This window comes from Limanda limanda, chromosome 21 (genome assembly GCF_963576545.1).
Source record: "Limanda limanda chromosome 21, fLimLim1.1, whole genome shotgun sequence".
Taxonomy (NCBI): Eukaryota; Metazoa; Chordata; class Actinopteri; order Pleuronectiformes; family Pleuronectidae; genus Limanda; species Limanda limanda.
Genome location: NC_083656.1, coordinates 10,108,341 through 10,122,731, shown reverse-complemented (window position 1 = coordinate 10,122,731; position 14,391 = coordinate 10,108,341). Strand labels below are relative to the sequence as shown.

Here is a 14,391-nt window from a genome sequence, read left to right as displayed (position 1 = left end):
AGTTCACATGCACGACACACATGCTTCAATTTCACAGCCAGTCAGTCCAGATTAATAAGTAAGTCGGGTGAAACCGCTCTATATGAGACTGTGCTGGGCAATTATGAAACTGCCTTCGGGGACTTTATTACACATTATGGTGCCATTGATTTTAAACCCGTCCACACGCTGAATTAAATCTTCTCCAATTCTCTCCTCATTGATCGGTTTGAGCCTCTCTCGCTCTTTTTCTCTTTTCAGGTTCACCACGCACACTGTGCAACTACAGCAGGAGTAAACAGATGTCAAATGGGAGATAACAGGTGGGAAATTGAGTTTAAATGTGACCATGAGCAGTGAAATCTTCCACCTTCACAGTTACGTCAGAGCAGGGACTTGGCTGGAGAAGGAACCCAGAAGCTTGTAGGAATTATTTTTCTCATGGACAGAAAAACAAGGAAATCACTCACCTCTTTCCTTTCTTTCAGATTCGTCAGCATTACAACAGTCGCTACTTTCTTCTCCCATATCATCCTCCAGAAATCGGCCAGCGTGTCTTCTTTGGGACCTGAAACATTAACATTTAGCAATTTATTTAAATGTGAAATTACAAAGATCAAGGTATGAACACCTTATGTTGTTTCCGACTACATTATATATTTACCTTGTGCTGCTATGAATTTGTTCTTTTCCGTGTAACCCTGTCGGGAAAAGATGATTATTTTAAAGATGATTTATAAATCTTGGATGAACTTTTTCCAAGACCAAGAAATTGGCTTTGAATCTCAAATTTGAAACCTACATGAATAATTGGCCCTTAAATTGCTCATAAGAACAAGAGTATAACTCACATCGATGTAAGAGGCATTCACATAGTCTGAGCAGAGGTTTCCATCCAGCTGAGTCAGCACCACTCTGGAATGATCATCTGTGGTGGTTGGAAAGGTTAAATAAGTCTGTCAATGCTACATGATTAAATAACTATTCTATGCAGGTAGACTACAGAATATTAAAGTAATATTTTGGAATTGCTGCTACTGAAACAAATACACCAAACTCTGTTTAGAATTAATGATATTTTAAAAGTTTTAGATCAACACTGGTTAATGACTTCTACATCTTTTTAGCGCAGGATCAAAGTTGAAACTTTTAAGCAGCAAGAAAGTTCCTTAACCTATTTTCCAAAGAAGTTAACTTTTCCTTTAAGGATCACATAGGAATAGAATAGTTAAAAAATGTAAACAATGGATCTTTGTTATGGAGACAGATCCAACTGTAAAAGGAAGAATGGTGAGGGCAACGTAGTTTTTCATAGTGAATGTATATATGTGCTTTTTGCGGTGATCTACTGTATCTTTACTCTAATAGACTCAGAGGCGGGTACACACAATCACACAGGAAACTGCAACTAATTGTCGGTTCCTATAGAAGCACAGAGAACTCACAGGGGAGGATGTTGGGGTATCGGTTCTTCTCCTTGTTGTCTTCCTTGTTGGCCTCCTCGTACGTGCCCTGGGCATTACCCCCGGGCAACGACTGCAAAACAAAATCAAAGTTTTTGTTTTTACATACTGAAAAATAATCTCCACTGTCAGCAGCGCATTGTGTTCTGCAGGGGGAGGGGCTTTGCTCGGCCTCCATGTAGGCACTTCCTCTGCTACCTACAGTAAACAGTGCTCCATTAAAAGCAGAGACCTTCAACTTCCTCTGTCAGTGCTGACAAACAGTCTGTGAATAAAATCCCACTTAGGTGTGGTACATGAAACCTGAGTCACACGCGTTCATCACAAATAGGGTACAAGGGTATTTTTCTCGCGTGTGGTGCAGCATGTGTCACTGTCAATGTGACACATATCTATAAGTAGGTTTCCTCAATAATATTTTATACCTATTAGTCATGGAGTTTTCTGTCTCCTTATGAACACACAGCACACTGTAGGAAATCCCTTGAACTCCTTATTTTCTACAGAGACCGAGTGCTTTTTGAGTTTTAGTAGCATGTTACTGTGTGACTCCACAAGGAGGAGAGGAGGAGAAGGGGATGCTTACATTGAACTCCTCCCTGAAGAGTTTGCCGTCGTCCGCAGAGCGGAGCCGGTACTCGTCCTCGAGGTGGTCCACCGGGATGGGGAAGAAGGTCTTGGAGGTTGAGGGGGATCGAGGCAGAAGGACCACCGTCTGTTGCTCTGTTGGGTGGAGAACAACTAGTTTATCATCCCTGCTGCATTAATCACATTGAATGTGGTGATGGTGAATTACTTGCTACGTTAGCAATCAGCTCAGTATTGGTAACAATTGTGCTTATAAATGAAGTTAAAGTTACAGTGATGACAGGCATTGGGTTGAATTAGACCAGTGTCCCAACCTTTTATCAGACATACCCACAGCCCTGTTAGATGAACTCAAATTCCCTTCACGTTACTGCCCATCATGCACAGTACTCTCCGTTCACATGTTAATAAGTTTGAATGCACTCTCATTTACCAGTGTTAAGGTAACTCGATATATGTGTGCTAATCAAATTGTCATTTCTACATTATTTCCCACTTGCCCTCTGGGAACGCACCATGAAGTACAAGGAGCTCTGGTTGGGAATCGGTCAGTTAGACAATCAGGGTATTGAACTACTCCGCATGGATTTATACACACAAAGTTATTATTATCAAAACTGCTTTTAAATCTTGTGTTGTGTTGGTGTGAGTTTTCTAATACCTAAGTGATTCATTTAAAAAAAAAATGAGTACAATGATAATCAATGGGCATCAACAGGTGTTAGAGAACCAAGAGACCCCAGGGAAAAGCCAAGGAAACTTCTCAGACCCGACAAAGCATTCTGTTAGCGTTCACGATTTGGAAAAGACGAGGTTGACAAACGGACTGAGAGAGGGTTAGTAACACGAGGGCTCCTGATACCGACACCCTGGATACCTGACCTGCGGGTACAATGGTGTATAACGACTCAGAACTGTATCCGAAGTCTAAAACACAACACACACAGCAAACATACAAGTGTACAAAGTCAGAGAACAGAACAATACCATCACTGAAAATAGCAAATTGATTCTCTTTGACACAATGAGACTTGATTTTATCAACTAGACATCGTCGCTTGAACCATAAGCAGCACTTCATTCTCAATAAAACCTTTACAGGATATGTGCTTTTAGATTTTATGATTTTCTTTTGTAGATTTATTTAAATAAAACGTCCTGAACTGATTACAAATGTTATTTTAATTCACTGCAATGTTGCCCAAGTCTAACAAACCAGAAAAAATCAAATACAGAAATCCCTAAGACGATAATGTGTCATTTTTACAATTACAAGGGATCAGCAGCTTGTTCAATATCTTATTCATGTTGGCATGTAACTTGTGGCTGTGCTGTGCTTCTCCAGCTAAATCTCCTGGTTATATTTTTCTTCTCCCCAAGAGAACAACCTGCTCTGTACATTCCTCGGTATTGTCAGATAAGAAAATACTTCCTAAAGAACATTCGCAGGTTGTCGAGGCATGTTGCTTCCTGTAGATGTCCAGCAGCTGCGATCATGCTTCACACATATCACCCAAAGAAGGCAGCTCAGAGCACTACACTAACAGTTGCACCAGTTCACTCATTTTACATGCAGTGTCAAAAAATTATAAAAAGAAGGCGACGATGATTTCAAATAGCTACAGGAAGTATGAGACGACCACAGAGCGATGGTGGGACAACCTGCAGAAGTAGTTTCACATGAAACTCTGCAGCCTCCCCCTCGCCTCCTACGTTCTTTCTTTCTCTTTGCCGCGTGTTTCTGTCTTTTTCACGAAGGCACCTTGCATCCGCCAACCTGTCGCTCTCACACTCTACAGCCTGTCTCTCTGCCTACAACACGGTTCCCCTCACAACAACGTTACCTTGTTCCTCCAGGATGCCATTCGGTATCTTCTTGTCAACTGTCGTGACAACTGGTTTCGTCTGGTTTTTTAACCTGCCAGGGAATAAAATATAAAATGAAATTCAGTTTAGAAAACAATGGCACAAGAAAATGCACGAGCAGATTAGATGAAGTCCTGGAGAAATAACATTTTCTTTTTATCGCAGCGAAGGATCGAGGTACCAGAGAACAGAAATCTGACCGTCCTACCATCTGAAGCTTGAGAATTTATTCTTTCTCATTAGCTGATGTCTTGGAACCACAGAGCTCTATTCCGAATGTGGATTCTGAATTTGTTCTTCACCCTCTCCTGTTGCCAAGTCCACTGTCACAGCCTGTTCTCTTCTAACTGAGCATGACAGGGAGTGGACTAGCAGCACTTCCTGACGGGGGCTCCGCCTCAATGACTAAAGAGGAGGAAGTGTTTGTCACCCTGAGCTCTGCCTCCCCCCCCCCCCCACCCCACTGAATCTGGCTCACGCCCAGCCAGTCGGAGGGTGAGGCGGGTGAGTCCTTGCACGGGGGGGGGGGGGGGGGGGAGGGAGGGTGGGATTTTTTCATAACTTGTTTTCTTTACCTGAGGAAGTACCAGGCTAGCAGTGCGATGATGAGCAGCAGCAGGGACAGGACCAGCACGGTGGGGAGGATGGCGTTGCTGGGGGATGGAACGTCTTCTGAGGAAGAAGGAGAGGCAGAGCCGGGGGGGGGGGGGGGTCAGGGAGCAACGTCAACACAGAAGCAGGAAGCGGGGTTGGCATATATTTGTGTGTGCACTGCAAACGCTTGGCTGCGTTCATGACTGTGTGTGTGTTGCACGGGGAGATAAAACTAAATTAATACTTAGTGCGGCGTCACACCTTCCATTTTCTCTTCTGGCCACGGGACAGATTTAATAAGTGACTCCAGCTGTATTTTGTCTACAGCGATAAGTATCGGCCCATTTCGTCCTGTCTAACAGAAAATGAGAGGCTCTAAGAAAGGAGGCTCAGCCAAGAGTCACAGCCACGCAGGCAGCTATTAGCTGTGTTTATAAAGACACAGTAAGACGCAGATGGCTGTCCGGGGCTGCAGAGGTTCATTGTGATGCGGTAATAACAAGGCTTCACAAAAAGGCTATTATCAAGCATGTGCAAGCGGAAGATACATGATAATCATATCTTCAGGAAAAGTGATGACTGTGGTGGGTGGCAGAGAGATGTCGTTGTTCAGCGTTCCCTCGGCCTCACATGTCGAGGTGCGTGGCTGACGTTCTTACCTTGTGTATGGTTTCCATTGCCGGTGGAATTGGAAGTTGTTGTGGTCGCCACCAAGAACAGAAGTGGGACCATTGTGACTGCAGAAAAACAAAATAAAGACGGATATTCAATTTTGAGCCAGGCATGTCTGCAAAGTCCAGAATCATGAGAACACGGCCCGAGGGACAATAATCACCATTCAGGGCAACACAAAAGCTATTGACAGATCTGAGGCATATTACTTTATTCATGACGGTCACTTTCAGGAATGTGCTCATCGGTGCAGAGTTCACCGAGACACAATGGAACAACACACTCATATCCTGGTCATTCATTACTCCTGTCTTAAAACCCACGGTGTAGTGCCTGGTATGTCCACTTGGAGGCGCACTACCCCAAGTCAATGAACATGTTGCTTCCTCAGACTCATTGAGAAAATATTGCAAAGATAACATCCAAGAAAGGAAAGACAAATGCTATTTTTAAAATGTCTGATTTAAATTTTTATCAAAATGCAAAAGATGTCTGATGCGTGTGACCCAAACTCTATGCAATTCTTTACTACGCTTAAAAACTCAAGCTTTAAATCTGTCTTTTATCAGAGATGCCACCCGGAGCTGATAGCAGCTGTTTTCCTTTCGCTGCTCTGCTGCAAGGAAATGTGTGATTTCCAGGATATAGCATGTGCAGGGTGTTGATGTGCTACATGTCAAGAAATCACAACACACACGCTCACACATGCAACACGCATGCCAAGGAGAGGCCTGGAAATCAGCTGACACGGATCCACAAATGAGTGCTGCTTAAGCCGTGCTCAACTGGACGCATCAGATCATGTAGAGCGAAATCTAGAGTCGAGAGGCAAGAGGCTTAACGCACCCTCGTACTCCGCTCTTTGATAACATCAGCCCATCAAACATGCATGTGAAGACCTGGAGCAGGTACACACCCACAAGCAGGTGCACGCCAACACCCACGCCGCCAGGATCTCCGTCCAGAGCCACATCACACACACACACACACACACACACACACACACACACACACACACACACACACACACACACACAGACATCCTGGAATATTAGCTGAACGACTACATAATAAATCATCCCCTCGTTTTCTTCTTGTAGAAGAATGAAGAGGTGGGAGGACAAACGAACATCTTCTATTGATTCTCGTGTGTGAGCATTCAAAATGGCTCTCGCGTCGCTCCAATTGAAGCATCTCTATTTTCTTTTTAAAATCCTGGTTAGGTATGAAAACCCATAAGCCTCAAGAAGCAGTTATGAAAGGTGTTTCTCTTATATACGCCGAAAGAACTGTGAAAGTTGGAATCCATGCGGAGTGCACATACAAGAGGCAGGGCTGTGTGCTTTGTCTCACCAAGGCTGCAGGTGTGTGTGTGTGTAGGTGTGTGTGTGTGTGTGTGTGTGTGTGTGTGTGTGTGTGTGTGTGTGTGTGTGTGTTGCTTTGCAGCTGCAGTGAAAAGGAAAGCCCAGGCCAAGCCAAGTGAATGAAGACACTGTGTTGAAGCCTCCACGCTGTGCCGCAGTGTCCTGTAATGTGTCCAGCCAGGACACCGGAGGAATGTGTAGGCAGCTGAGCAGAGAGAGGGATAGAGAGAGAGAGAGAGAGAGAGAGAAAGAAAGAGAGAGAGAGAGAGAGAGAAAGAAAGAGAGAGAGAGAGAGAGAGACCGACTGCAGAGGGCGAGCAGAAGGTCCAGGTCAATAATTTTCCTGGAGCGATTAATAAACCCTGACGTGTCAAGCCTCGGCTCCGTGGGGAAGACTGATGAGAGAATTCTAATGAGAGGAGAGGAGAGAAGAGGAGAGGAGAGGAGAGGACCCCCCCCCCCAACACCCGCTCCTTTCTCCGACTGTCCTCCCTCTTTATCCCTCCCTCTTTAAGGCTCTCGCTGCAAATGTCACAAGCTTGAGTGAGGGGGAGGATATCGAGCCGGGTTGGTTCGGTGTGTGTGTGAATCCTCAGAGTCAGACTCTCTGTGTGAGGCCTGAGGATTTCTTTTTTCTGATGTGGAAATAGACTCAAGAAAGACCCGTTTGGGACTTTCCCCTGAAAAGGCTGCATTGAATTTCATATATGCTTTCTTTTGGAGTGAGTGTGTGAGTGTGCAGCACAGACACCCAGCAGAGCGCTCGCAGCCAGCCCCACAGCTCTGTCTTCTGCTTAAGCATCCCTTGATTTCCTCTCCATCACAACTGAAGATGTCCCCCCCGTCACAGTTTGACCCCTGACCTCCGCTCAACTGCTCCTGGAGGACCGCAGCCCATTCATCCCCCTCCTCTACGGCCTGACCTCCTCAGCATCTCGTCGGAGAGATCACATACTTCCTCCCTTCTATCTTTGCGGGGAAATGTCCCCTGCATAACTATAAATAACGCTGCTTCCTACTCCTCCGGGTATCTAATCTCTTTTTCCCCCCCACAATTCTCCGAACTCAGCAAAAACCAGTCCTGGACCACACGTCTCAAATTAGACTTTTAGTGTTAGACATCATTTAGCCCGGGTCAGACTCTGGGCGAACGGCTATCATCACATTGTTCGCGCCCTCATCTGTGTATTGTATTCTTCATTTAGCACTCCGGAGCTAGTCACCAACCGTCAGACATAACGAAAATAGGTCACAGGAGATGTCATCTCGCGGGGAGTTCCAAGGCGTCCTTATTTTTTCCGATAGGAGACATTTGCAAGTAGCCCTGGGGAAAGTTATTGTCCTGGCCAGCCAGTTATATCAGTGGTACGTGTGTCCCGAGTTACACAGGCAGAGACGCAGAGCTGTCTAATGGACCTGGACTGCAGAAGGAAAATGAAGGTAGGAAAAGAGAATCATGTCTCACTTGAGACTGAGTGAAACAAACTAGACGCACACTATATGAGGATGTAACACAATAATTTAAAAGTCTGTCTTAATACAACACTCATCCCCTTAACTCTATATTGGCTGGGATGCAATCTTCTCTCAATGTGATTGTAAAATCTCTTTTATACAAAGATCCCACAAAATTGCCTAAAGTAACAGCTAACTTGAGAGACTCAATTTCTTAGATTTTACATCTCTTCAGAGGAAACTACAACACTGAGCAATACATATTTTTTAAGACGACTACTTTAGATAACTGATAGTGAGGGGATGACCTCGTGGGGAAATGGGGCATGAAGGTTCAAAGCTGGACGTGATCCCAACCAAAAACTCACTCAATGTTTATATGAGGATGTGTTTATTGTTTTAAGATAGATTAGAACAAATCTGACCCAATCACAGATGAACCTGAAAACACATTTTCTGTATAATATTTTTGATTTTTAGAGGTTTACATGTTATTATATGATCCTAATCTGATGATGGTTGATGTACTTGTTTATTTGCATATAGAGCAAGGAAGTGAGATCCAGTCATGGGTCACAGGAGAAACCTTCAGGATGCATTGGTCTGAACAGGGACCACGTTCATAAATGGAAAACTTGTTTTATTAAAGTGCTCTTTCATTAAGTAACATTTACAGTTTTAAATTTGTTGATGCATTAGGAGCCAGACAGGCAGCAGCCTTGATCCAGCACAAGGAGAACAACAACAACATCAACCTCGTGTGGGATTTGAACGAGCAGCTCATATGACACTGCGGCAAACAGCAGTGAGACCTGAAGACACAGAATGACACAACAGTCCGAAGGCGAGAAAACCACAGAACACATTTCTCCAAACATGTTTAGATTTCAACACAAACGCAGATCACAACCACATCAACTTATTTTTAACCTGCACACAGCGCTGTGTGTGTTTGCTGTACAACACTTAAACACTGTTATGTGTGATGTGAGACCTCCGGCGCCTGGTATGCACTGTGTGACTCACGGCTCTGTCTCCAGGGATTACAACCTGCCACCTCCGAGTACCTGAATACCTAATGCACATAAACACATGTTTACGTACGTGTGCAGATATGGTCACGTCACATGACACGGGGAACACAAGGCCTCCCTTTGCTTCTTTATTTAAGCACAAACATACAAAAATAAGCTTTGTGGGAATTCTTTAGTTTATATTCCCCAGAGCAGGAAGCTGATAAATAGTTTTCCATGACCGTGTTTTGTTTTTGGAGCATGAGCTATCCCTCTCTGTGGACTTGTGTTGTCCTTGTGGTTTGCTCCACCGCTCTGTCATTCTTTCACTCTGGGTGTTAAAAAAAAACCCCAGTGACATAATGATACCCCTGCATTGTCTCACTAATTACCCAGAGACACCTCCCTGTCAGACAGGACCGACCTTCCGCACGGTGAGACAGAGGCGTTGGTTTGTCTCGGCCTCCCGACAAGAAACGCAGTGTGTCCCCCGTAGCATCGCGCCTTCCCATTGACAGAGCGCTGTCAGTTCCACGGCGCACGGCCTCTCTCTGGGCACAGAGTCGCTCTGTCTCTTCAAATACATCAGCTGGGGAATTTGGAAAATGGGATTGTGGGTGTAGAGGGCGATGTGACAGGGTGAGCTGGAAGGAGGTACTTTGTGTCCTCTGCGCAGAAAGCTGCCGGACTGTTTACCCTTTAGGCCACAGGTTTTTTTATTGTATATAACTGAAACCTGCTAGGCGGCTTATTTTTAGGAGAAACAACCAGTGATCTGAAACCTTCTCTGCATTTTCTCACTGCGGTAGTCAACCACTTCCAGCACTTATAGGAAATGCATCTGCTCTTAGTTTACCTGCCTTCTCTTCGCCACTAATCGTGTATTATGAAAATGTCAGGCTCTCTCAACGTAGGGCCTCTAGTACTCGAGACTTTATATCTTTTCTGTGGTTGGTCAAACCTAACAGTGTTCAACCAAAGTCAAAAACAGTTTTTTACAGGAATTGTAGCAGCCATTGTTTTTTGTGAAATATTCTGTTTTATGGACACCTCAACCTCCACATGAACACTGGGTCACACTTCTTTTTCTGTGTTATTAAAACCCTTCTAAAAGAGAAGGATTGCTACGTTAAGTTTTGAATCAGTTAGTCAGTTTTGACCTGATGGCTGTGGGAAGTTGAATAAGTTCACGCTCTCTATTTGAGGAGGTCGTCCTCGTTTCACCGCGTCTCTGTCGCTGCTCTCTGCCTTTGGGGAGCTGCAGTGTGTAAACCTGGGCCGGGTTAGCTATTTAAAGGACAGGGCGCTACACTCACAGCCGTGACTGAGGAAAAGAAGCTGGGAGTCCATCTGCTCAGACAGATGTGCGACTGTTTCCCCTGCCATATAACCTAGTTGGACAAGGTGCTCAGTTTTGCTCTTTCTAAACTAAACCCTCGATTCCTTCTGATATCATCTCCAATCTGACTGTATCCCAGTGTGGCCCGAGCGAACATTTCTATTCTAAACCACAAAGACCAGTTTCCTAATGGTGACACATTATTCATCAGATCTGATTGAAACCAGTTTTGAAAGAAATACACAGTGAATAATACATTTTTGTTTCAATGTGTGTACCACTGTTCCTCTCAATGTGTTACCATGGTAACCTGGCCACCAATGTGGCACCTGTGGGATGTTGAACAAGAAAAAAAAAGGAAACCCATGATACAGACTCACTCAAAACCTGATATGACTCCAACTTTTGTCTGAGTTAACAACTTAAATAAACCTGGGTCCAGTAAAAACACACAAAACATCTCAGAGCCGATTAAGCAAGTAAATATGTCATAATACCATAAATGAGAGAAGTATGTACATAGGTTTGACAACTGGATGTTTTTAATTACCTCTGTGTGGGAGGCATTTTTGCACCAATCCATCTGTTTGTCAGCAGGATTGCAAAATAAAAAACTGATTGTATTTTCATGACATTTTTGGAAGAATGGGACAAAGAAGAACTCATTAAATTTAAGGGAAGATCCTGACAGGTTGGGGGATCCAGTTACTTTACCACCACGAGATTGATAAATATTTTGACAAATTCATTAATCTTGATGAAATAAAAACTACCAACAAACTCAGTTTGCAATAAAGTTTTGAGACGAAGCCTTAAAGTTCTGATCCAACAATGCAAAAAACTTTGAGTAAATAGCGGAGATGGTAGGAACCATGTAGCTCCAGCAGATTAATGATTTGAGTCAAGCTACTTTTGTTGAGTTACGTGTTAAGTTTATTACCAAGTGAGACCAGATAAAAACTGTTTATTTTATCATCTCAGGTAACTTCAGCAGAGAATGAGACCTAGAATTCATCTTTTCCCGGCAATTTAAACTTGCCAAGCAGATGAGAGAGCAGTTCAGGCCACAACCAAGCACAAGACTCTGTTTCCTGTATCCAACCCTCACATATTCACACGCTATTGCAGATCACACTCAAATTAATAAAGCCTGCTGGAGCTTTATACATTATTGTTATCAGGAGTAGTTGTAGAAGTATGTCACGCTGCAGTTTTTCCCACTAACTCCATCTATAGCATCATCCCACAGTAACAAATCTACCGATGCCGCAGATTTTCTACTTTCTCTACACTCCAGGTTCGTCCCCTCCCTCGCTCCGAGCATTGTCATTAATCAATTCCTGCCTCGGTCCCAGGGCGCCCAGACGCTGTGGCACTGGTAATGACCTTGGAGGCCCGCTGGCTCCGCTCTGCAGCGTCAGCCCTCCACCTCTATGGGAACGAGTGGAGCATCTCCCGCACAGATCTGGGCTGAATGTGCGAGAGAGATGCATATGTGCTTATAGATGCCTGTGATTAGTTTCGCATGCAGAGAAGAAACATTTACGGAATAACAGAACAAAGAAAACTAGAACAAAAACTGGGAGCTGGCAGGTTTAGGCCATAACATCCTGTTGACTGAGATATGACGGCAGCCGTGTCTGACCCTGAAAACTCTGCCATTAGCGGGAGCCCTCATTGGAAATTACAGCTTTGAGCTGGTGCATATTATTTAAAAAAAAAAATAACATGCTACTAGATGAGAAGCGATTAATTATAATCCTCTTAAAAACCATCCAGCCATAACTGTAACATTTGAGAGCAGCTCTCATTTGGCATGTAACTTGTTGTCTTCAGCGTTTATGGCATTTATGGGGACCATCACATTCCAGTAAGGCATGGAAACCAGGAGTGGCAAATAGTGGCAACGGTCTGTCTACACCAGCAAACAGCCCGTGCAGGCCATTTGGTCTGTGGTTGCATGGTTGTGTATGTGTAAGACAGTTGTTCTTTTAATCACCTCTACACTTGCACAAACACACAACATGCATATGTCTCTACACCAGATCTGCTAGCAATTGTCATGAAAAGCAACAACCGCCTGGCTGCTCTGCGTGAAATACACACATGGACAAATGCAACAGCGGGGATACATGAGCCAGGGCCACCAGAGCAGAAATCATTCGCCCAGTAGTCGAATCATCTGCAACACGTGTGTGTGTGTGTGTGGGAGACAATCTCCACAGCCAGGGTCTCATCATGTCCTCTCAGCCCCTTACACCTCCCAGCCCGACAGCGTTGAACACAGAGGCATCCATCTTCTCCCCCCCCACCTGATACCTCTGGGATTTACCACCATCCCCTCTTTCAATTATTCAGAGGCAAAGCAATTACGGCCAGGAATCCGAGCCATCGACGGCCATTGTAATGAGCGGCAGCTGGGCTGAAAATGACGAAACCGGTGTTGTGACACTTCCCATTATCACCCAGTGCCCTGTGATTACCGGCACCCGGCGACGAGCAGGTACTGGTGTGTGTGTGTGACGTGTAGAGAGAACGAGAGAGAAGAAGAAGAAAGGATGTGAATAAAACTGACATATGGGAAATTTATTGCTGAGTTTTACTATAGCAATTAAAAGGAAGACAAAACATAGTGATAGACTAAATAGACCTAATAGTTCATAGTCACGTCAATGAGCTGAGTGCCTGTCGGATCCATTTAGGATTGTGTTTTTGTCCATTATGACAACTGTTGAGATTTGGAAACCATCAATGATCATCAAATCAGAGACTGTATATAAGGATTTATGACATGACAGCTCCCCAAAAGGGAAACCAGTACATCGTCTGGTGGCTGCCTGCAAGAAAGGTAAAAAATCCCACCTCCACCATGTGAGCGGATGGGACATAAACCAAAAGTTAAAAAATAACGTCAGATTTTTTTTGTCAAAGAGGCTTTTTCTCTTATTATAGGTAGTTTTTATCCCAAATTTTTCCTATACATTGGATTTTAAGTAACTATTTGATGAAATAAAATAAGGATACACATTATGATACGTATGAACAGGACCTTGCAACCACAGCTCTATTGCCCAATCGCCACTGTGCAGACTCGTATCCAGAAGCAAGTGGATACACTAATACTTCTCTGACTCCGATCAGTTAATCTTTATCATCAGCTAAAGTCGTAATGGACACAAATATACAGTAATACATGAAACCAAATTTCCCTTAAAATGTGCCAGCTTTTTTAAATCAAGATGCTTTGTAATTTGAAACATATCGACTCTATTGGAGCGAATTTAGAATGTGTGGTTACTTCTCAGTGCATTTACTGACCGGAAACCATGCAGAAACAGGCTATTAGCCATTTAGTAACCACAATGTTTCTGAACGTAAGCCTCTGGAATTACATAAACTCAGTTTACCGAGGACAAACCTGGAACAATAAATAAAACGATGACTGGTTGTCACATTACGGGTAAATCACTACTTAAACTGATTACATTAGGTTTGTTTTGAAGTTTTATGGTCACTCAAAAGGATTAGACAGATTAAAATGCAGTTCCGTGCAGAATCATAACAGCTGAGTCAGATGCCGTCTGGAGGCTTGATCTCAGAGTATTACAACCAACCAGACTGTCTCCCCTGAGAATGAATGGCTCATTTATCTGTCATGTTATTCAGGCTGAGGAATAACAGGCCATTGAGAAATCCTGCGGGACAAAGAAACGCACTTCACTTAAATGAAATCACTCAAAATAAATCGCTGTGTCTTTGCCTGTAATGATGACAATCCACAAAGTTTCTCCGCTGGCATTAGATTTATTTAACTTCAGCACCACACGAGAACAGCAGCTGAATAGACTCACCCACAGAAAGCCACAGAGAAACAGGGGGATCTTGTTTTAACCCATTTTGTTTTCAGACATAGATAACTACACTCTGCACAGGACAGACAAGATCTATACCCCAAAATATCCTTTCATTCCCTGAGAGGAGGGCGGAGGGGGCCAGCGGTGGAGAAACAAGTGATAAGCACCGCTGCGGGAGAACAAAAAGCCACTTCACTCTGAGGG

General features: G+C 43.9%; 1 protein-coding gene across 2 annotated transcripts in view; it reads right to left on the bottom strand.

Moving 5' to 3' along the window:
- The window catches only part of ptprea (protein tyrosine phosphatase receptor type Ea), a 48,066-nt gene that overhangs the window by 5,025 nt on the left and 28,650 nt on the right, over positions 1–14,391 (bottom strand). Inside the window, exons 3-10 of one of the 2 annotated variants that reach the window (XM_061094700.1) lie at positions 5,150–5,227; positions 4,472–4,568; positions 3,875–3,948; positions 2,029–2,165; positions 1,425–1,515; positions 831–907; positions 644–680; positions 450–547 (exon numbers count right to left, since the gene is read on the bottom strand). In XM_061094700.1, the coding sequence (XP_060950683.1) occupies positions 450–547; positions 644–680; positions 831–907; positions 1,425–1,515; positions 2,029–2,165; positions 3,875–3,948; positions 4,472–4,568; positions 5,150–5,222 (684 nt within the window). In that variant the 5' untranslated portion in view covers positions 5,223–5,227. Of the gene's footprint in view, positions 1–449; positions 548–643; positions 681–830; positions 908–1,424; positions 1,516–2,028; positions 2,166–3,874; positions 3,949–4,104; positions 4,221–4,471; positions 4,569–5,149; positions 5,228–14,391 lie in introns of those variants that run through there. The other variant, XM_061094702.1, reaches the window with a different exon arrangement.